The sequence below is a fragment of the Carassius auratus genome, chromosome 41 (assembly GCF_003368295.1).
Source record: "Carassius auratus strain Wakin chromosome 41, ASM336829v1, whole genome shotgun sequence".
Classification (NCBI taxonomy): domain Eukaryota; kingdom Metazoa; phylum Chordata; class Actinopteri; order Cypriniformes; family Cyprinidae; genus Carassius; species Carassius auratus.
In genome coordinates, this window is record NC_039283.1 from 9,226,291 (window position 1) to 9,251,226 (window position 24,936).

General features: G+C 35.2%; 1 protein-coding gene across 3 annotated transcripts; it reads right to left on the bottom strand.

Moving 5' to 3' along the window:
- Positions 1-9,040: 9,040 nt before the first annotated feature.
- On the bottom strand, positions 9,041-24,012 carry LOC113060044 (granulocyte colony-stimulating factor receptor). Of its 3 annotated transcripts, none has more exons than XM_026228834.1 (16): positions 23,795-24,012; positions 23,292-23,360; positions 22,633-22,938; positions 22,153-22,282; positions 21,637-21,806; positions 20,159-20,313; positions 19,896-20,052; positions 19,098-19,162; positions 17,823-18,021; positions 17,532-17,720; positions 16,117-16,215; positions 15,835-15,981; positions 15,594-15,728; positions 10,804-10,900; positions 10,642-10,723; positions 9,041-10,503 (listed from the first exon to the last, which is right to left on the bottom strand). In XM_026228834.1, the coding sequence occupies exons 2-16, from the start codon at positions 23,347-23,349 to the stop codon at positions 10,021-10,023; spliced, it is 2,472 nt and encodes an 823-aa protein (XP_026084619.1). In that variant the 5' UTR covers positions 23,350-23,360; positions 23,795-24,012; the 3' UTR covers positions 9,041-10,020. The 3 variants fall into 3 exon arrangements, with proteins under 3 accessions (XP_026084619.1, XP_026084620.1, XP_026084621.1); XM_026228835.1 differs by having other exon boundaries at positions 23,782-24,012; XM_026228836.1 differs by lacking the exon at positions 22,633-22,938 and having other exon boundaries at positions 23,795-24,011.
- Positions 24,013-24,936: the final 924 nt, after the last annotated feature.

Below are 24,936 nucleotides of genomic sequence, written 5' to 3' on the forward strand. Positions count from 1 at the left end.
CGAACGCAGCACTAAGATCAAGTAAGATTAGAAATGAGATGCAGCCTTGGTCTGACGCAAGGAGCAGGTCATTTGTAATTTTAACAAGTGCAGTTTCTGTGCTATGGTGGGGCCTAAAACCTGACTGAAATTCTTCATACAGATCATTTTTATGCAGGAAGGTGCTCAATTGAGCAGACACAACTTTTTCTAAAATTTTAGACATAAATGGAAGATTTGAAATAGGCCTATAATTTGCCAGTACACTAGGATCTAGTTTTGGTTTCTTAATAAGAGGCTTTAACCGCCAGCTTTAATGGTTTTGGGACGTGTCCTAAAGATAACGACGACTTAATGATATTGAGAAGCGGTTCTTCGGCTACAGGTAACAGCTCTTTCAGTAATTTAGTGGGTACAGGATCTAATAAACATGTTGTTGGTTTAGATACAGTGATAAGTTTATTTAGCTCTTCCTGTCCTATGGTTGTAAAGCGCTGCAGTTTATCTTTGGGTGCGATGGATGAAACTGAAGTGTTAGACGCTGTAGAATCTACATTTGCTATTTTATTTCTAATGTTATCTAAGAAATTCATAAAGTCATTACTATTTAACGTTGGTGGAATATTTGAATCGGGTGGCGTCTGGTAATTTGCCACTGTGCTAAATAAAAACCTAGGATTGTTTTGGTTATTTTCAATGAGTTTGTGTATATGCTCTGCCCTAGCAGTTTTTAGAGCCTGTCTATAGCTGGACTTAACTGTTTTTCCATGCAATCCTAAAAACTTCCAAGTTAGTTTTTCTCCATTTGCGTTCAAGACTACGAGTTACTTTCTTGAGAGAGTGAGTATTACTGTTATACCATGGTACATTATGTTTTTCTCTAACCTTTTTCAATGTGATGGGGGCAACAGCTTCTAATGTATTAGAGAAAATAGTGCCCATGTTGTCAGTCATTTCGTCTAATTCATGTGTATTTTTGGGTACAAATAGCAGTTGAGATAGATCGGGCAGGTTATTTGCAAATCTTTCTTTGGTGGCTGGAACAATAGTTCTGCCCAGACGGTATCGCTGAGACATATAGTTAATATCAGTTATACGCAGCATGCACGATACAAGTAAATGGTCTGTAATATCATCACTTTGAGGTACAATATCTATAGCAGTAAGATCGATTCCATGCGATATAATTAAATCTAGTGTATGATTAAAACGATGAGTGGGCCCGGTGACATTTTGTTTGACTCCAAAGGAGTTTATTAGGTCAGTAAATGCAAGTCCTAATGCATCATTTGTATTATCAAAGTGAATATTAAAATCTCCCATGATTAGCGCCTTATCAACTGTAACTAGAAGGTCTGAGAGGAAATCTGCTAATTCTTTTAGGAATTCTGTATACGGCCCTGGTGGTCTATACACAGTAGCCAGAGCAAGAGATACATTAGATTTCTTTTGCATGTCTGACAGTGAAACATTTAGCAGAAGTATTTCAAAAGAGTTAAACCTGCATCCTGTTTTCTGGGTAACATTGAGAATATCACTATTGTTGCAACACCCCCGCCACGACCAGTCTGACAAGGCTCATGCTTATGACAGTACTTTGGTGGAGTAGTATATATATATATATATATATATATATATATATATATATATATATATATATATACAGTACAGACCAAAAGTTTGGACACACCTTTTTATTCAAAGACTTTTCTTTATTTTCATGACTATGAAAAGCGTAGATTCACACTGAAGGCATCAAAACTATGAATTAACACATGTGGAATTATATACATAACAAAAAAAGTGTGAAACAACTGAAAATATGTCATATTCTAGGTTCTTCAAGGTAGCCACCTTTTGCGTTGATTACTGCTTTGCACACTCTTGGCATTCTCTTGATGAGCTTCAAGAGGTAGTCACCTGAAATGGTCTTCCAACAGTCTTGAAGGAGTTCCCCGAGAGTTGCTTAGCACTTGTTGGCCCTTTTGCCTTCTGTCTGCGGTCCAGCTCACCCCTAAACCATCTCGATTGGGTTCAGGTCAGGTGACTGTGGAGGCCAGGTCATCTGGAGCAGCACCCCATCACTCTCCTTCTTGGTCAAATAGCCCTCAATGCCATATTCATAGTCATGAAAATAAAGAAAACTCTTTGAATGAGAAGATGTGTCCAAACCTTTGGTCTGTACTGTATGTATATATGTATATATAAAAGCCCAATCTAAAAACGTATGTACACAATAGGTGCATTGTACCAAATTTAAAGGATTAGTTTACCCAAATATTAAAATTATGTCATTAATGACTCACCCTCATGTCGTTCCAAACCCATAAGACCTCCGTTCATCTTCGGGACACAGATATTTTAGATTTAGTCTGAGAGCTTTCTTTCCCTCCATTGAAAACCTATATACTGTATAATGTCCATGTCCAGAAAAGCAATAAAAAGATCATCAAAGTAGTCCATGTGACATCAGAGGGTCAGTTAGAATTTGTTGAAGCATCGAAAATACATTTTGGTCCAAAAAAAAACTTTATTCAGCATTGTCTTCTCTTCCGGGTCTGTTGTGAGCGCAACTACTGTGACTGTTAACGTACGATGCTGCTGACATGTTATCTTTGTTATTGGGTACACCAGAAAACACGTCAGCAGCGTTGTACATCAACAGTCACAGTAGTCGTGCTCACAACAAACCCGGAAGAGAAGACAATGAAGAGTCATTAATGACATAATTTTAATATTTGGGTAAACTAATCCTTTAAATTTGGTACAATGCACCTATTGTGTACATACGTCTTTAGATTGGGCTTTTATATATACATATATACATACAGTACAGACCAAAGGTTTGTATATAAGTATATAGTAAGGCCACTTAATATAAAGTGGGAGCCAAATTAGTTTTCAAGATCAGCAGGAGTTTCAAGAAATGGCTACCTACAACAGGTGGGGTCTCCCACAGTGTATTTGTAGTATTGATTGATCACACATACCCATCATAGTACCACAGGACTATCGCTGACCGTTTTAACTTTAAAGGCTGGCAGTCCATCACCCTTGATGGTGTTGTAGAGTCAGACTTTTCTGGACTGTTTACACAGGATGCCTGCATGATGCTCGGGAACATCTATTTCATCAGAGATTAGACTCCGTACGGATCAATAATTGATGCTTCTCATCACCAATATAACATATAAAAACCTACACCTAGGTACAGGTTAGCACCTGATGATATTTCTTTTGGGCTATTGAGTTACAATAAATATGTTTCAGAAACACATGGTTATAACAGCCAGAGAAAAGATTAAGACAGAAGTCAAGGATCAAGAGCCCAACTAAACCAAACACTGATCTCTAACATGGTTACTTCAAATGAAACAATAAATCAACATCTAAACCTTAGTTCATTCTCAATAAGATCTTCTGTAGACGTCTGACAGAAATTAAGTCAGTCTGGTTATTAATAAGTGGAGCTGGTGATGCTGTTTGTGGGGTTGTTTAATCAGATCTTGAGAAATTCCATGTATTTTATTTCAGTTTATTTCATCTAAGGCTGTGTCTGAAGTCAGTTGTAGTAGTTCTTGTGTTTCTCTTTTCTTTAGTGATTCTGTTAGTTAACAGCAACTGTTCATCACTAATTCTCAATCAGCACTTAGTTAATAACTTAATTACTTAAATGCAAAGTTTTAAAACTTACATGGTTTAAATCAAGGCAATCTATTTACTCAAACGGTTTGAGTAAAGTTTACTTATCGTGTTTTACAGTGCAATTTCTTTTGTCTGTTTTCTTAATTGCAGAATATTTATCACGTGAATCCAGTCCTTCGTGCTGTCTTTGCTGTAAACTGGTTTAAAGGGACAGGAGTGAGAGACTTATTTACCCTCATTTGATAAAACTGTTTAGAAAAAAATAATTTTACATTTAGAAATTTCTAGAATCTCAGGTTTTTTATTAGTGTAAAAACTTTTCCAAATTCCCTTTTTCCAAAATAAAAAAGTAAGTTAAATTTGCTCTTATTTTTCACAAAATCTTGAAGTGTTCCTGTAGTTCAGTGGCAGAATATTGCATTAGAAAGTGCAAGGTTATGTTTGATTCCCCGGGAACACATGATAGGTGAAAATTGTCAGCCTGAATGCACTGTAAGTCGCTTTGGATAAAAGTGTCTGCTAATTACTTTAATATAAATTTACTCAATAAAATTTAACATGTCAAGTTACATGTAACATGTACAAGTTACTAACTTAGTTAAGTAGATTTACTTAATTTCCAAATGTGTAAATTTACTTGAAAAATGTTTGTGCAAAAACTTGCCAAATAAAAATTAAGTAAATTTACTTTTTTTCAGTGTAGCTGCAGTAGATGAGAATTGTGAAAATGTAAAATCTCACTACAATACGTTCTAAAAAACAGCATAATTAACACACAGGCATTAGCATCATGTATGCACTGTCAGTGCAACAGGTTAAAAAACATTTGTTAGATGAATATAAAAATAAGTTTTAACATAATTAGAATTCACTGAGAGGCTGGGATGTCACACTAAGCTGTTAGTGAATAATAATAATAATAAAAAAAAATGTTTTCAGACTGCTTGATTACATTAAATGTGTTAGATTCTTACAGAATAAACCTAAACTTTTAGGGCCATATCTTAACTATTTAAGCACATAGTCTAAAACGCACGGCACACAAAATCATTTTTGCTAGTTCCCTTAATAATTAATGGGTGTATTTTGGGAATAATATGCCATAAACCAATCAGAGTCTCATTTCCCCTTACCTTTAAAAGCCAGTTGCGCTCACGCCACGGCGGATTCACTATTTACATGGTGGAATTTTCAAAAGCAAAGACTGAACTCTTCTCCAGAGAGGAACCTTTCATCTATGGGGCACAATAATAATCGTTTACATTGTAATCCTTATAATTTGAAATATTTGGCATGTTTTTTGCACTATTGAGCGTCATTGTGTGTGTAATAAGCAGAGTGTATAATATGCTCATTGTTCACCCACCTATAAGTACATATCATTAACGAAATCTTTAATAAAAAAAAAAAAAAAAAAAAAAATTATATATATATATATATATATATATATATATATATATATATATAATTAAATAATTGCGTCATTGGTTTTAGACCAGGTTTCAGTTGGTCAATGGAGCAGTCTATTTCAGTTGCCTCAAAATTTCAACATGCCAACAATGTGCCTAAACACACCTCATATTAATACCAGCATGCCCATGGGCGCACAAATGCAAGTAGGGTGCAAATGCATTTGCTATTTAAACAATGTGGAGCAGGACATGAAAATTATAACTGTCATGCTGAAAATAGCAAAAACACTTGCTGCATGCCTGTTGCCACATTGCACTGGGTGTATGGTGATCATCAAGGGCCCTTGATGTTTTATGCTCATTTCTGCAGTCTTGTAGTCTGAAACAATTCTTCTCACCTAAGACAGTAATGTTTTTAACAGTGGCAAATAAAACAGGACAATTTATTTCAATCAGGGAAATCCTGGAAAATGTGCAATAAAATTTGTCTCAGACCATTTGAGAAGTAGATGAGTTTGCTTCTGAACAGATTTTAAATGTGGCAATGCATCACATGCTAACCAATGGAGATATATATATATATATTTTTTTTCTTTTTTTTATGAAATGGTTTATTAATGAATAATTCAAGATTACTGAAAAACTCACATCAGTCTGATGAATCATTCACTAAATGAACTGAATCCATAAGGGCTGTACTTACTAAAAGTACTGAAAAGAGAGAAAATCGTAGAGACAATTGGTGCCATTCTACGTAGGTTTATGATGCTCTTGGGAAATGCAGCCCAGAGCGATTACAGAATCTGCATGTTAGGATGTCTGTTTCAAAATAATGTTGTGTAATTAAGTTTTGTGAAACGTAGGGGTAATTGCTGATTGTTAGTTTATATGTTTAAAACACACATTTATATATATATATTCATTGTTTTATGGTTTCCTTGTTACAGTGCAATTATATCTTAAGTATTAAGTATTTCTTATTTAAATATACTGACTTCCAGAAGTGCTGATATAGGACCTCTGGTTCAATAGCATTGGGACATTCCACTGTTTGTATAGTTCCTTTTGTGTTCCAGACAAGAGTGTCAGTATGTGCATTGGTGGGAAATTTTCAGATTTTTGTAAGAAAGTTATTGAATCATTAATTCAACCCATTTGTTCAAACTGCTGATTCATTCAGCAACAAATCAAGTGACTGAATGAGTAATTGAACCAGTCACACAACCAATTTGTTTAAAACACATAAACATTCAGCAATAATATATACATATATATATATATATATATATATATATATATATATATATATATATATATATATATATATATATATATATATATATATTAGTGGTGGGCAGTTATCGGCGTGAACGTGCTGCGTCAACGTGAGACTTTTATCGGGCAATAAAAAAAAATATTGCCGTTAATCTATTCTCAAAGTTGGGTTGAGAGCTGGGTCTATACTTAACAAGCTATGATGATTTTCACCTTGATATTTTATATAGCCGATTGGCTAAGGCAAGCCTAAAAAGATGCTCAGGACAGTTGACGGGCCATTGCTGTGCATCGTCACGAAAGCTTATCTTTTTCACGTGTTTTTAAGCCTTACCGCTTGTCGATTTAAACATTAAATCATCCAAACACAAGACGCGGAAAAGCTGAACAGAGTAGCTGGTTATTCGCGCACACGAGAGAGATTGAGAGCCGCGTATCACGGACAACGACACTGAACTGAGCTCTCTTCTGCAAAGTTCTCCTCAAAGTCCCTCCTGCACCTGAACGAACAAATACAAATCGCAGTTTGAACAAACAAAAAGATGTGAAAGAGCCCAATTCAGTACTCGCGGTGTTCAGGGTTCACGCAGAGAAAGCATAGAGAGTAAAAGAAATGGACACAGCGACCCTATTGGATTCAACGGAGACAAGTGAAGTCTCCGAAGCAGAAGCACTTACTTCCTGGGGGTCGGGCGTACTGCGCAGACTCAAACTGAGCTTGATGACGTAGATGTCACGTGAGCAACCTGTAAATCTTCTAATCGCTGTGCCAAGAGAAATCTGTATCACCCACCGAATCTTCCAGAGAAGGCGAGCTTGAACAGGAGCAAATTTTGTTAAGTATTCTGATTAATTATTTCCCCTAACTTCATGCCTCCACGTGCCCCCGATTGCCTCATAGACAGTAAAAGATTGCCTGCAAGCTTCTCCTCCTGTCCATACGGTAATTTCTCTATTGTGCAACAGAGAGTCGCTGGTTATGACGCAATCGTTAGCCCATTTTTTTTTACAAAAACTGCTTTTACGGACCATAACGTAAGATACAAGGTAATGGAGCCTTTTATTCATTTTCGTGTTTTTTTTTAAATAATTATTGGACAAATGGAGTCTTTAAACACCTGAGATGTAAAGTTATTCGCTGCCAAAGTGACTCAAAAATGAGTGGGAGTCAATGGAAGGCTAACAGCAGGTGAGGGTCCGCTAGCAAATGGTGGCGCCCAGGGGTGCTTCAAAAAAATATGAAACCCTGCCCCCCTGAGAGAAAGGCGTCTTAAAACACTTGAACATCGAATTTGCGTATTTTTGCTCTTTTGCCGACAAATACATACAAAATGTGTCAAAATATCCACCTTGGAAATTATACTCGAAAAAACTGTCAGTTAGTAAACAGTAAACAGTTGAGGAAAAAATTGGGATGTATTATTATATTGGATGTGTTCATTGTCTCTTAAAGTGACCGCACCTAATTTAGCTACTGGCTGCTGTAATGTTAATCCAAGAAAATGAAAATCACTCAATGCTCTTGATTGAATTACTTTGTAGTTTTAACAGTAAAAAAAAAAAATTACTAAATAAATGTAGGTTTGATGGTATATTTCATTTTTACATTGAAGACTATCCAGTGCTATTTTACATTTAATTATTTGGTTTCTGTACCTTGACACCTACAAACTTGAAAAAAAAACTTAAAAATTGTAAATGGCACAAATAAATAAAAATAAACGCTCCTGGAACGCAACTGGAATCCGTTAACATGGGTGCGTAAAAAAATGCAACGCATACGCACTGCAGACGGAGTATGTGTGAAACAGGCGTAAGGTTGTTTGCACCTTGTACAATGTGGAATTAGTTTACAGCTTTTTCAAGCACTTTGTAATGCATTTTTGAAACAGGAGATGAGTACCTTTTCTAATGCACCACCTAGCTTGATATACCCCTTCTCAAAGACTTACTGTTTTACTGTTTTACTGCTTACAATTTTATTTTGGTAACACATATATTCTGAATGCCTTCGGCAGAATTCGAATGAGCCATTTAATATATTAATATATATTTAATATATATATATATATATATATATATATATATCTGTGATGAAACGGCGGAGTCAGTTAGATCCATCTGCAGCAGTTTATTAATACAGGTGAATAAGCAGAGAACAGCTGACATAAACTTAAGCAGACATTCGTAGAGAACTCGGATAATCTAATCAATCGGGTTTCAAGGTCCAGAGATAATAACAATACAGACCAGGGGTAAATCAAAACTTCACAAAATATCAAAGGGGAGAGCAGTCCATATAAAGGGGAGAACACAAGGTGCAGGTGAAAATACTAAAAGGTAATCAAGATAATTAAGCAGGGTTAGACGAGGATGATTGGGGAGAGGGACACTGGGAAATGCAGTCCTAATATTCAGGAAAGAGGGATCTGATGCCCGCCAGAGGAGGGCGTAGCAGACCGTTCCATGACAATATATATATATATATATATATATATATATATATATATATATATATATCAATACCCATTGGCATAAATTCCAGCGTTAACTGGCATTGCCTTGAAACATCTGCAAAACATATAATTCTTAATATGTAATAATGTGCTAAATTCTGTGGACTGCACTTTCATGCTGATTTGTTACCCAGCATCACCTTTATATAGCTCTGAACATTTGAAAAGCTTCAAGAAAATAATGTTTTCCAACAAACTTTGCACCGTCACACATTCCAGTATAAAATTTTTAATGGAGAAATCATTTATTTTGTCCTTTCCAGAGAAAGTGTTGTAACATTTCCAGATGTCTCCACAAACGTTATTATTTTAAAATGTTTCAAGAATAAAAAACAAATTACTGAATGCAAAGCACCATACTGTACAAGAGATGAATGTATAGCATGTGGAGAATTTAAGGTAATAATAAGAAGTAAATGAACATGTAACATTTACCACAATGCTAAAATATTTTGAATTAAAAGTACAGCAAAAATGTAACATACATTATTGTTGGCCAGCATTTTTGTCTTATATACACTCACAGCCCCAACAATAATAACAAACCAGAAATGTGCTCCTTTAAACCTATAATATACAAAATCATGGAGCATTATCCTTAATATTATTATTTTTGAAATGCTGCAGAAATTTGCCAAAGTTTCTCACTGCTAAGAACACATGAATGTATTTATGACATTCTCTTCAGCTACAATGAAAGAATGAACTTGGAAGGGCAGGATAACATAAAATGCAACTATGTGATTTCTTAAGACAAGTTTTATATACACACCAGGAAGTGATTTTGTTGACTGGCTCTTCTACTTGGAAAAGGTGGGGTATTGTTTATTAGAGCTGCCATTTTGGGAGTTCCATTTTCTCCCATTCACTGTAATTCCAGTGGTCTGGTCTGTTCTACTATAAGTTAGCTGTTTAATCTATATGTAGTCTCTGGTGATAAGTTAATAATGAAACAAAAGCAAACAGAAAATGAGTGGGCCTATTAGTTACAGACAGATTATATTTCACTTCCAAAAACAGATCTGTATTATGAGCCAAATCAATCAGATTTGGGACACATTCAGATGTGATTTGAATGTATCCTTCTTGGGGCCACTTCTCTCTCTCTCTCTCTCTCTCTCTCTACTCAAGTTCATATTGTGACACACACATCCTAAAAAAGACACATAAACAGGAACTTGATGAATTTGTCTTTAGATATGATCAGTATTTCTAATCTCTAAGGATCTGAGCATAGGAAAGTCATCCCAAAGTTCTTCATTCTCCTCACTTTCAGTGAATTTCTGAGCTAATGCAGTGAAGTGTTGTACTTGAGAAACACTTGTGCTTGGTAACAAATTCTCATACGGTGGGGGGCTGCCAGGGTCGTCTGGCCTTAAAAGAGGCTGTGTGGACTCAGAGCGAACGTAGGCTGGTGGAGAGGATGAATGGTTTTGATACGGACCACCAAAAACAACTGTGGCATAAGGGATAGAATCCTTGTCATGCTCCGTATCATATATGACACGGGTCTGGAATGAGCGATGACTCTCGTCATGGCTATCGATATTATGTGACCACTGGTTCTCCTTAACATAGTCACTCTTGAATGGCGCGTTCTCTGCCAGATCAATGAGACTGAAATCGGACAGATATGCCAACACAGGCTCCATGTCTTCTTTAAAGTGAGGCATTCCCTTAGACAAAAACATGTTAAGATATGAATTTATTAAGCAATTTCTTTGACTTCTGGAGCCATTTGATTATTATATATTGAAATTGATTTCAGATATTGAGCTATCTATGATAATTATATATAAGCCAGGCTATCATACCTGCGATGAGTCACTGTCGGTCCACCCCTTAATACTGCTGTTGGCAGGATCAGGAATTATAGGCCATAAACACATCTTCACACTATTAAAAAAACAGACATAAATTAAATTATAAGAGTACTGGCCTTAGTACACAAAAATACGAAGCCTGTGGATGCTTACCGTTCATTTTTCCCAACACAGGCAAACACAACAATGATGACGAGAAGTGATAACCCAATGCATGCTGGGATAATAAACAGCACCATTTCAATTCCATCTGAAAAACATTTTCAATACTGAAAAGACATTCACTGTGTCTGAATATTCATACTCTCTCTCTCTCTCAAATAAAAGTCAAAATAATTTGTCTGGTGAACTGCATTCACTGAGATTCTGGTATGCAATCAATGGAAACCAATTGAATCAATGGAAACATACTCGGTTACTAAACTTAACCTCAGTTCCCTGAGATACAAAAACGAGTACTGCATCTTGCTCTGACCCATATGAAAAAAACATAAAATAAAATAAAAACAATTTTCTCTTGAACTGAAGTTTTTTTTTTTTTTTTTATTCAAACCATTGTTTTGTGCAGTGTATCAAAAATGAACCACTGGTTAGGCAGTGGAGCTGCACGAGCCTATGGCGACGAACCCTGACAACTCTCTCATCTCGTCACTTCCTGTTTGTTGTTGGTGTCTGTACTGCATTTGAGCTCCGTCACTATATTCTTTTTATCGACTATTTTTAACTTAAAAATCAATTGTATACACCATCGTTTCCGTTTATATAACGTATGAATATATCCTCTATTGTATTCTACAACAAAAACAATGAGAGCGCCTCGCTATCACTAGTTTTATTTTGATCTTCCAGGTCCGCTATTAGCTTATAGCCCGTTAGCATCAGCGGTGTGGTTGCAGCTAACTGCGCTTGCATTGCTAATACTCTATTCACACACATTACCACTGCTGTATTCACTGTTACTTGATTTAATGGCGGGTGAATGTCTACCTTTAAATGCAGCTGGGGACACGTTCAAGCTGCATTCTGTGCAGCTCGAGCTCGAGGCCATGGAAAAGCAGATTCGTGACCTGGAGGTGAGGCAGGCCCAGCTGAGAGAGCGGAGAGCCACGCTGGAATCATCCCGGGCTGACGCTCACAAATCCGAGGTAAGTATACAGCGTGCTGTTAACAGCCCACCATGTCTACTCCGTGTGTTTCTCTGCACAGGCCTGGTGCACCCAGGATGCGATCTTCCCAGATGTCCTTCACCCCGACGCTGGGACACCACGGACCCTGGGTGCATCAACAGCGGAGAACACGAGTCGGGCCCCGGGCGATGACTTCTCCTCCTCCTTTCTTCGAGATCTCCATCCGGAACCGCTTCGCTCCCCTCAGGAGACAGGACGCGACGCTGTGAACATCTAAGACTCCATTGTCCAACACGTCCGTGCTACGTTAGCTGAAGGTAAAGTGCACACTCATTGTTTCCCTGGTGCTCATGTTCTCGATGTTTCTGCGCAGATACCCGTGATCCTGAAGGTCGACGAGAGCCCCAGAGCGGTCGTGCTTCACGGCGGGGTTAACGACACCACGCTGCGGCAGACGGAGACGCTGAAGAGGGACTTCAGGAGCCTGATCGAGACGATTCACAGCACGATGCCCACGGCGACGATCATCGTGTCAGGACCACTGCCAACGTATGAACGAGGACACGAAAGGTTCAGTAGACTTTTTGCTTTAAATGAATGGTTGTTGTCATTGTGTAAAGAACAGAAACTGCTATTTGTTAATAACTGGAATCTTTTCTGAGAGTGTCCTAGGCTGTTTCGCGCTGATGGATTGCATCCCTGCAGAATCGGAGCGGAGCTGCTCTCTGACAACATCTCCAGGACACTTCGCTCCATGTGACTAGTAAGACAATTCTCAAATAACTATTATGATGAGTTTTGTTCCACCCGCTTAAATGATAAAAGTACTTGCGCTGTAAAAACTATTAAGACTGTTGTGTCTGTTCCCCGAATAGTGAGGTCAAAATATAAGTATAATGTAGGATCTAGAAAAAATCTTATCGTGATTAAACCAGAAACATGTTAAGTAAATGAACAAAAACAGTTTTTAAAGTTTGGGCTCATAAATATTAGATCACTCACACCCAAAGCAGTTATTGTAAATGAAATGATCACAGATAATAGTTTTGATTTACTCTGCTTGACTGAAACCTGGTTAAAACCAAATGATTATTTTGGTCTAAATGAGTCTACTCCACCAAAATACTGTCATAAGCATGAGCCTCGTCAGACTGGTCGTGGCGGAGGTGTTGCAACAATATATAGTGATATTCTCAATGTTACCCAGAAAACAGGATACAGGTTTAACTCTTTTGAAATACTTCTGCTAAATGTTACTCTGTCAGACATGCAAAAGAAATCTAATGTATCTCTTGCTCTGGCTACTGTGTATAGACCAACAGGGCCATGGAATTCCTAAAAGAATTTGCAGATTTCCTCTCAGACCTTCTAGTTACAGTTGATAAGGCGCTAATCATGTAAGATTTTAATATTCACGTTGATAATACAAATGATGCATTAGGACTTGCGTTTACTGACCTAATAAACTCTTTTGGAGTCGAGCAAAATGTCACCGGGCCCACTCATCGTTTTAATCACACACTAGATTTAATTATATCGCATGGAATCGATTTTACTGCTATAGATATTGTACATCAAAGTGATTATATTACAGACCATTTACTTGTATCGTGCATGCTGCGTATAACTGATATTAACTATATGTTTTAGCGATACCGTCTGGGCAGAACTATTGTTCCAGCCACCAAAGAAAGATTCGCAAATAACCTGCCCGATCTATCTCAACTGCTATTTGTACCCCAAAATACACATGAATTAGACGAAATGACTGACAACATGGGCACTATTTTCTCTAATACATTAGAAACTGTTGCCCCCATCAAATTGAAAAAGGTTAGAGAAAATCGTACTGTACCATGGTATAACAGGAATACTCACTCTCTCAAGAAAGTAACTCGTAGTCTTGAACGCAAATTGAGAAAAACTAACTTGGAATTGCATGGAAAAACAGTATGTCCAGCTATAGACGGATGAACTGTTACTTCCTCTACAGTCAGAAATCTGGGTGTTATATTAGACAGCAATTTTGACATGTATAAGTTTATATATATATATATATATTAGTGGTGGGCCGTTATCGGCGTTAACGTGCTGCATTAAAGTGAGACTCTTATCGGGCGCTAAAAAAAATATTGCCGTTAATCTATTCTCAAAGTTGGGTTGAGAGCTGGGTCTATACTAAGCAAGCTATGATGACTTTCACCTTGATATTTTATATAACCGACTGACTGAGGCCAGCCTAAAAAGATGCTCAGGACAGTTGACGGGCCACTGCTGCGCATCGTCATGAAAGCTTATCTTTTTCATGTGTTTTTAAGCCTTACCGCTTGTCGATTTAAACATTAAAGCATCCAAAAACAATACGCGGAAAAGCTGAACAGAGTAGCTGGTTACTCGCGCGCTGTGTTCGGTGCGAATGAGAGAGACCGAGAGCCGCATATCACGGACAGCGACACTAAACCGAGCTCTCTTCTGCAAAGTTCTCCTTGAAGTACCTCCAGCACCTGAACGAACAAATACAAATCGCAGTTTGAACAAACAAAAAGATGTGAAAGAGCCCAATTCAGTACTTGCTGTGTTCTGGTGTTCAGGGCTCACGCAGAGAAAGGCGTCTAAAAACACTAGAACATCGAATTTGCTTATTTTTGCTCTTGTGCCGACAAATACATAAATATCCACCTTGGGAATTATGCTCGAAAAGACTGTCAGTTATTTCTCAACTGAAAGTAAACAGTTGAGAAAAAAATGGGATGTGTATTATATTGGATGCGTTCATCGTCTCTTAAAGTGACCGTGGCTAATTTAGCTACTGGCTGCTGTAATGTTACTCCAAGAAAATGAAAATGAAAATCACTCACTGCTCTTGACTGAATTACTTTATAGTTTTACGAGTCAAACCAAAAATTATTCAGACACCAGATATAATTTTTGATATATAAAGCAAAATTGTAATAATTTAAGAAATGTTGAAGGTGTCTGAATAAATGTAGGTTTGATTGTATATTTCATTTTTACATTGAAGACTATCCAGTGCTATTTTACATTTAATTATTTGGTTTCTGTACCTTGACACCTACAAACTTGAAAATAACTTAAACATTGTGTAAATAGCACAAATAAATAAAAATAAATGAACATACAAATTAAACAATTTCAAACAGGGCCCACTGGTACAACCTTCACCGGGTCCCCGCTGACCCCAGCTTCAGCCCTGCTCACGTCTGTTTCACACATACTCCGTCTGCAGTGCGTATGCAGTCCATGTGCGTTACGTATGTGGTGCAGCATGAACTCGATGTGCTTTCACACAGGACGTGTTTGCAGTTCGCTACTCAGTACGTAAACGATCGCTGCACTGCTGCAGAGGCAACGCTCCTGGAACGCAACTGGAATCCTTTAACATGTGTGCATAAAAAATATGCAACGCATACGCACTGCAAACGGAGTATGTGTGAAAAAGGCGTAAGGTTGTTTGCACCTTGTGCAAAGTGGAATTAGTTTACAGCTTTTTCAACACTTTGTGATGCATTTTGGAAACAGGAGATGAGCCCCTTTTCTAATGCACCACCTAGTTTGATAAACCCCCTTCTCAATTTATTTGGGTAACACACATATTCTGAATGCCTTCGGCAGAATTCGAATGAGCCATTTTAATCTAGATTAATCATCTAGATTAATTTCAAGATCACAGTGAGATTAATCTAGATTAAAACAATTAATCTATGCCCACCACTATTATATATACACACACACACACACACACACACACACATTTAAACAGTTTGCGATCAGTATGGTTATAAAAACTATATTCACCAATTTTTCCTGTTGCTAGGGTCACAAATGATCCGTTTAAACTTCCTCCCATCGTATGAACAGTTAAAAGGGCATGATATGTGGTAAGTGGTTGAAGATCTCTCACCTCAATGCTGGTCTGCTCGGTCGTTATGACTTGAAACAGCATAGAAACATTATGGTTAATGATAATAATAATAATCATAAAAACGTTAAAATCTTCCATCCAAAAATCTGTTATCAACTTTGAATCCTTGAATACCTTTGATTTTGTCCCTCTCGTTCCAAAAGAATATGGTATATCCTTGAATGATCCCGTTTCTCTGCTCAAGGGGAATTTCATCCCAGTGAAGTTTGATATATGAATGACTTATTTCCGTAACATTCAAATATGGGGCCACAGAGGGTGCTGTAATATATGAAAATTCAGGTCTGAGCCCACTAGATGGAAGTATTGTATTATTATTCAGCTTTATTGCACATCACTCCCCCAATTTACATGAAGCCCTGAGATATTCATTATTGATTTCCAAGCATTACGCACCTTTCTGACTGCTGTATGCCATTAAGGTTTGAGGATGTCCTATGCCATCAACATATTTGGGATAAATAGAGATCTCATAGGGCTTGTAAGGCCTCAACCCTGAAATTTTAAAGCAGCCATAATTAGATCTGCATTATAGTCGATTATTATTATTTTTTATCATTATGCGCTAAAGATGTAATTTGACACTTGGATACAGTATCTTCTGCTCACCAAGGCTGCATTTTTTGATCATAGAGTAAAAACAGTATAATACTGTGAAATATTTTTGCTAACTCAAATAACTATTTTCTATTTGAATAATATTTTTTTATGAAATTTGTTCCTGTAAAGCAAGGCTGAATTTTCAGCATCATTACTCCAGTATTCAGTGTCACATGATCCTTCAGAAATGATTAAATGCTAATTTGGTTTTGCTTATATTACAAATGTTGCTAACTGCTGGCTTAATTTAAAAAACAAAACAAAAACAAATTATTTTTATTTTTATTTTTGTGCAGCCCATAACACATTGAACATTTTGGGGCAAGGTTACATAAACAGACATATGTATGTATGTGTATATATTTACATTACATTTACATTTATTAATTTAGTAGACACTTTTATCCAAAGCAACTTACAAATGAGGACAGAGGAAGCAATCAAAAAGAGCAATGATATATAAGTGCTATAACAAGTCTCAGTTAGCTTAAGCACAGTATGCATAGCAAGGGCATAATAAATTAAAAATAAAATAGAATACAAAAAGATTAGAAAGGTAGTTCGATTTTTTTAAGAGAATAGAATTAGAATAGTGAGTGTTAAAGTTAGAGGGTCAAATGTGCTTCTTTGGGATGGATATGTGCGTGCGTGCGGGTTTGTTTTTGTTTATTCTTCATAATAAAATCTAATTCAAAATATTAACAAAAACTATAATACTGTCCCAATGATACTAAGATAACACTGGTTTGGGCCAAGTAACATTTAAAAAATAGAAGAAGAAAATAATCATACTTTTATTCTGCATTGACATATTAAATGGTCGATTAATATATTCATATTGTTTTAAAACAACTATGATGACATTAACAAAATTTTTATTTTTAAAAATAAATGCTGTTATTATGAGCTTTCCATTCATCAATAATTCTCAATAATTAATCAATAATATTAAGCAGCAAGAAATGAGCAGCAAATCAGAATATTAGAATGATTTCTGAAGGTTCATGTGACACTGAAGACTAGAATAATAATGCTTAAAATTCAGCTTTGATCATAGCAATACATTACATTTTAATATATATTTACATTTAATATAAATTTGCTTTGTTTTTGATAAATGCACGGTGAGTGTAAGGCACTTCTTTCAAAAAAGTCATTATTCCAAACCAGTAGCGTTTATAATAATAATTATTATTTATTATAAAAATCACCTGTTACTGTGGTACTGAAGTTGTTTTTGTCCATCAGAGTAAAGGACAAGAGAGCTTCCGGTGTCTCACACAGAAGTCTCCACTCTAGCACGTATCCTGTGACACGGGGGGACACTGGTCGTCCCCACGTGATGCGCACTGACGTCTCAGACTGGGGATGAACACTGAAATTAGAGACAGAGCCCAGCCCTAAAACAACATAATAAAAGTCATCAAACATCAGCATTTCATTGGTAATACCCTGTGAATAGAACATCTCTCTGAAATATCACATGTCCAGCAATCAAATACCTCTCTCCCGATACACTCGTACTTTGGTATGATTCGAGCTCCCCATTGCATTAGTGGCTCTCAGGTAAACCTCTTGAACCAACTTGTTGAGATTGAAGAAGCAGTGTTTTTTTTGTGTAAAACATAAAGTCTTTTTTAGTTGCTTTGATTCGACAGTATATGACAAATTCCAGCCATTGGCACTGAAATCTTCTGAGGGCTGAAATAAGACGACAGAGAGACAGAGAGGTGAAAGGGAACTCACAGGTTTAAAAAGAGTTAGGCTCAGACAGCACTATCTGACATGCTGTCATTTTTTTTCACATAAAAAAAAAAGTTTTTGACTCTGCCCTGAAATTTGCAGAAACTAACAAATATTTTTAAATATAAGTTTTGCCCCATGACACTTCTTGGTATCCGTGCATCCATCCATCCATCTATCTATCTACTGTATCTATGTTAAGCTACTTGCCATATAAGTAAATAATTAGATGTGATTAAGTAAATAAATGTTGATCTGAGTTGAAATATTTAAATGCAACGCTTCCGTGAAGACAGTAGTTGCTAGCAAGCGGAAAATTCAAACTAGACGGACATTTAAGGGTAAACGGTGCAGTCAAACCACTTATTACACAACATTTCACCACAAAAAGAATTAAGGCAATAAAATATTTAAGATGAAAATGTTTTAAAACCTCTCTTAAAAAATCTCTTATAATCCATTTACAGCGTACACAACAATCATAGCTGCGTTTGAATGATACGAGAGCAAGTCCGCAATACTAGGATGATATAATTAATTATGTATTATACCATTTTGAATTGAGCTTTAATATTGTATTAGCTAAACAAACGCAAAGCTTCTACCAAGAAAAAAATTGTTCAAGCAAGAGTACAGCGCCAACTGCTGTTACCCAGATGAGCCTGTGTTATTAGCTTTTACCGATTGTTATCTAGGAATAATAACATACCACAGAATATTAACTGAAATAAAATATAATGATAAATATATTTGTATATATATTTATTTCAGCTAGTTTTCAAGGCAACATATCTCATCTTCATTTAGTTTAACAAAAAAAAAAAAAGATATACATAGATATATTTAATAAAACAAAACATGACAAAAACAACAGAAAAAAACATAACAATTAAAAAATCTAATTGAATTCAATAGTTACAAAACCTATAATAGCATAAATTATACTAAAATAACACTAACTGGTAGGCCTAGCCTCTTAATTTTAAAATTAAACTTTTTCCAAATTGTGTCAGGACTGTCAGAAGGACCCTCACCTTCCAGTAGAGCTGTGCGGTCTGATCATTCACTTTAAGCCATGTGTCCAAGCTGCCAGTTGGAGCTGAAAAGCATAACAATTTATATTTTATAGTTAAAAGAGTAACAACACTAAAAAGTTTTACATTTTTGACTTTTGAATGTTAAACTCTCAAGCTTTTATTTTGGCGGAACTTTGCAGGGAGATATCTGAGGTTTAGTTGACAACAGATTCATATGCTGTTTGTTACAAATCTAATACAATGATGAAAATCAAGACACCGGAACACAGTATAACTGAACACAGTTGCATGAGACTTGATCACAACCATTTGAGATCTGTTGACATACCACAGTATCAATTATTTATTTTTTTGTTAGACATTTTATCATTACATTATTAGCTTTCAATGAACTCATGAAGCCCCTGCATTTCCTTTGCAAATCCGTTTGGGAAACCATGACCTATATTATTTAAATTACATCTGCAAACTCTTTAAACAATTTTAAACATCAAAAAAAGTTAAATCATTTAAAGTTAAACATCAAAGTTTGGTAACTCTTTATTTTGATAGTCCTCTAGTGTTAAATTCAACTTACTACAAGTGTCGTTGCAACTACATGTCAGCTAGCAGTCATTAGAGTATTAGAAGAATGTCTGCTTAACTATCCTTTTAAGTTTATTATGGGGTTGGATTCATTCTAAAATATGGTCATGCAGAATAAGGCATTAATATGTGCTGTATAAGTACTACCAAACAGGCAATATTCTATTAAAATATTGCCTGTTATTTTATTGTAAGACAGTAACTCATTACCCTTCATAAGTGTGGTGGCTTTTTTCAGATCACTCCATTCACTCCATTTACTCCATTTACTCGATGCACTATACTTCACTCGCATTGTGGTGATGTAAATCGTCCCATGGGAAAGGTCACATACATTTATTTTGTCTTGTTGTTTACAGGGCAAAACCTGTAACAGAATTAATATTTGAGCCATAAATTAAAATAAAATAAAAAAAACCTCACATACAGTGCAGTTTTTAAACAAACATTTATCGTAAAAAGCAGTCACTTACCAGATCTTTGATTAGCTGGTTGTTCACTGTTTTCACTCGCAACTCTACACATAAAGACTCCATCAACCATCCTAGAGATTCAATACCCCAGCTATAATTTAAGCAGCCAACCACATCTGCTTCAATGTTCTTAATCTCTGGAGGGTTGAACATTGCTGAAATACAATAGATCAGTAGTAAAAAACAAAACAAAAACAACAACAACACAGATTATGAAAAAATTATACACCTAAAATTGAATTGAATTAGACCCAATACACAAGTTAATGAAATGGAATTTGAAATGGAATGACATGAAGAGGAATTTACTGATCTGTAATTCAAAAAAGTTCAGATATCATTGGTGTAATTAATTTATTGACTAATTATAATTTAACATGTTAGGAAAATATCAGTATTACTATTATTTTTAAATAAATACTTGAATAAACATTTAGACATTTTTTATAAAAAAAAATTGACTATTCATTCATTATGACACACATAATGAAAAAAAAAAAAAAAAAAAATTTTATATATATATATATATATATATGTGTGTGTGTGTGTGTGTATGTGTGAAATATATATATACATTTTTTAACGCATTTTACGCATGCGCAGTGTGACAAATTAGTCAGGTCAGGAAAGTCTCGTCGATCTCTGAATTCTCAAGATAGTAAAAAACAGCGCCGCGACGAAAACACCGAAGAAGCTTAAGGTTTTACCCCAGTTACTCTCAAATACATTCATGCCAAGCTCGATAAACAGAGACGACTTTGGTACGCTGGAGCTTCTCCCTGTTATAGCGTCCTGTTTTTCACACTGCGCATGCGCAGAACGCCTACATGCAATGCAGCGAAAATTACAGCTGTTTGGAAAAGCATATGCATTTTTACTTGGTTTTACTGGCACTTGAAGCCTTCAGAACGTGAAAATATCGAGTTCATTCTTTCGAGTTTCTCTATGCATACTTTCATAGATATGTGGCTATATTTAACCACTGGTAAACCTAAAACTCTTACACTATCTGTAGTTAAATGGCATTATCTTTTGGTATGCATTTCAGAAAAAAAAATTGTTAGGATTTAAGTGTAATTGCAAATAGTGATTAATCCTGATTAATCCACTGAAAACTCTGATTAATTTGATTAAAAATTGTAATCATTTGACAGCCCTAATATATATATATTCTTTTCTGGAAATGCATGCCCCATATTTATGTTTATGATAGCAAGCTTTATGTTTATGTTTAGTTTGTTTACTTTCTTTCCAAATGTATTTCATTCAATACATTCCGTTGTATTGCTTTTTATTCATGTTCAAATAATTAAACATCCTATACAATAATTAATATTTACACTTTCAGCAGTTCAATAAACTGATTCAAACAATTTCTAAATTGAATTTTGCACGGAGCACAGCCTTGCTATAAAGCCACTAAATTCACATTAGTTCTTAATTCTTGATCGATGAATAAAGCTCATTGCACTTTTTACCTGTGTCCATAGGCTTCAGCTTCAGGGTTTCAGAGGTGGTGTTCCCAAATACATTCATTGCTGTCACATTAATCTCCATCTCTGAATATAAACCATAATATTCCACTGGAATGGGGTAGAAATGGTTTATAGATGGGATCACATATTGATCATATTGATCATCTTCTGGCCTGGAGAAATGGTACATTTATCAAGCATGTCACCAATCAAATTGAATTGACTAAAAATGATATATATATATAGTATTTTGTAACTATTTTGTAAAATTTCGAATGACTTTATTCTGATTTAATAATGATAATAATACTAAGTGAGAGTGTATTGAGAATCAGCATTTAGACAAAAAACTCAAAATTAAAATATCTAGACACACTAATCATCAAAGCAAAAACTACTAATAATACTTAAAATAATTTTGTTTTCTTTATACAAAAATAATAATAATTTTTCCTCTTTGTTTTGATTTTTAAGGGAAATTAAGCTGGCAGTTCTGAAAATTTTAGCAGAAATTAGTACCTAAATATGTTGAGAGTATAAGTTGTCTGAAGATTTGGCATTTCTTGGACAGGATCCCACTGACACATGAATCTTCTCGGGTATGTTAGATTCAAAGAGAACCTCAGGTTTTTAGGAATAGATGGAGGCTCTTAAAAGAAAGGAAAATTTGAAATCAGGTTAACTTTGGCTTGAAATGACAATAGTCTACATTATTACATTTTTGAGAATGCATATTTTATAGATAAAACATGAATGTAAAATTGACCTTATTCAGAGCTGCTACCATATTTAATTTGGTGTAAATGGAAACAAGGATATGAATGATGGAAATATGGTGTGTTAAATATATATGTTTGCTGGTTGAATGATCAGAAGCAAAGACTTGTTTTCATTTACTTATTAAATATGGACCCTGATTAAGCTCTATGACTGTAGCTAGTAATTTAGTAGTTAGTCATGTAGTTAGTACTGAATCAAAAACATTAAAAATATCCTCACTTCCCACTTTAACGATAACTCCATTGACAATTTGGCAATTTTCCAAAAGTTCTTCACACACAGCACAAGCAATAAATGAGTCTGCAACTGGTAGACTAGGGATGATTACACCATACGTCCTGTTACTCTGCTGGTAAGAGAGATTGCTGGGGGCAAAATGGTTGTTAATCTTCCATGCCACATGAAAGTTTTTGCCTTTAGTCAGCAAGCAGTCATCCTCGATGGAGCAGGACACTGATACGGGTGAGCCAGCGAGTACCTTTGTGGCAGGAGTGTGAATTTTAGCACATGATGATGCTTGGTTCACTGCAGATTTTAAAATCAAGAATCAGTGTTTTAAATCATACTCATAGGTGAATTTATGGAAAGAAATGTGGCTTCAGTAATAAACTAGCTAGCAACACACCAATCTATTACACAAGTCTTAACATTGCGTGACAATTCCTGACAACATTCTCCAACAAACAAAATGTGTGGGTAGCATGACATCAGAAAAAAAAGGTGGGGGGCTGCATATAGATAGATAGATAGATAGATAGATAGATAGATAGATAGATAGATAGATAGATAGATAGATAGATAGATAGTAATAAAAGTAATAAAAAACAACAAAAATTGTTCCATGATTATGTAATGATATGATCATGCTTTTTTTTTACCTTTTATCATGTCATTAACATATATCCACAGCACAAACACGAGCCAGATTGATGCCATTGTTATGAGGACTGAAAATAAAAGTGAAATCTTGTTACCATTTCAGAGAAATTGCAAGTATTTAAATGACAAAACATTTTGAAGAACTAATATACAATCTAAACCTCTGAAAAAAAGAAAGAAAAAAAAGACAAAACTAAAAAGAAAATTAATTTCAAGTCCATTTTTTAGCAAAAAAATTATAATGACAATAAAACATAACAACATAACAAATTAAAAATAATTAATAACAAAATCTAATTTAATCAATATATTAATAAATACATAGAGAGATATATTAAACAGTGACATGTTATAATACATTATATACATACATATACACATACATACATACATAAAGTGTTTAAAGCAGTATATAATGTTTATAAATTACTTATTAATAAAAGTTAATGTAAAGTGTTACCAATTATTGAATTTAAGGAAGAAACAAACCTGAACTACATACTTTAAAGTGTAGGATTTCTGGGGGTCACATTTAAACTCCTGTGTAGTTACTGCCCAACCAGATCTGGCAAACAGTTTAACTTTTCTATGAAAACAATTAAAGTATAAAGTAAAGTCTTTGAAATAATCTAACTGCTGTTCCGAGAAAGATCTCAGCACTCTGACTAAAGAGTCAATGTTGTCAGTCCTTCCGTGACATATCGTTCTTACTATCCTGAACCACAAGTACAAACTGAAGCAGGAAACTCTTGTGAAACCATCTACACTTGTGTCCGTTACTGCTCCCACATTTTATACTTACTTACAAGGCAACTTTAAAAATTTTAGTCTATTGAATACAATTATTTGTGAAAAAATAAAAAACAATAATAAGCATGGATTCATTAATCACAGAATTCACTTCAATTTTAGTTTATCTGTATAGCCCTTTTTATAATAAAAATCGTAGCAAAGCAACTTTGCAGAAAATTAAAGGGAAACTGAAAATGAACATTTTGTCATTAATCACTTACCACCATATTGTTCCAATCTCGTAAAAGCTTCGTCCATCTTCGGAACACAATGTATTTTATTTTGGATGAAAACCGGGAGGCTTGAGACTATCCCATAGATTGCCAAAATCCAGAAAAGTATGAAAGACATCGTCAAATATCCATCGTCAATCCAGCTGCCATCAGTGTTTCAACTAGGTGTGTCCCGACTAAGGATTTTCATAGTCAAATCGGAATTTTCGAATCTTGCCAATATTCAACTAATAGTCAAATCATATGTTTGGGGGTGGGGCAAAATGCATTAACAAGAGTCAAGTCAGACATTCGACTAACATAATTACTGATGTTAACACACAGGGAAAATGTGTAACAAACACATTGCAGATATAAATGGGGTAATTAATGTTTTATGTTTTGAGGAACAGATAGCTAACACTTAAAGTCGGCGAAACCATAACAATTAACTTTTTTTTTTTTTACAATAATGCTCTAATTGAAACGTTAGTCTAAAATGTTAGCAGTTAATGTTAACTATGTGCTGAAGAGATATCACCGCAGTACTACAATGGAGCGCTTGACTCAAAACCAAATCATCTTATATCAGTTAAATAATATATCCACAATATATATACACAGCTGAAATGTTTTGAAA

Excerpts from the sequence above, each read along its gene's own strand:
- LOC113060044 (XM_026228834.1), bottom strand. The coding sequence starts at position 23,349 with ATGGCATCAATCTGGCTCGTGTTTGTGCTGTGGATATATGTTAATGAC. Across the intron at positions 20,314-21,636 it reads GCTGAAGCCTATGGACACAG|CAATGTTCAACCCTCCAGAG; the intron begins GTAAAAAGTGCA and ends ATTGTATTTCAG. Across the intron at positions 10,901-15,593 it reads CCTAGCAACAGGAAAAATTG|ATGGAATTGAAATGGTGCTG; the intron begins GTGAATATAGTT and ends AATGTTTTTCAG.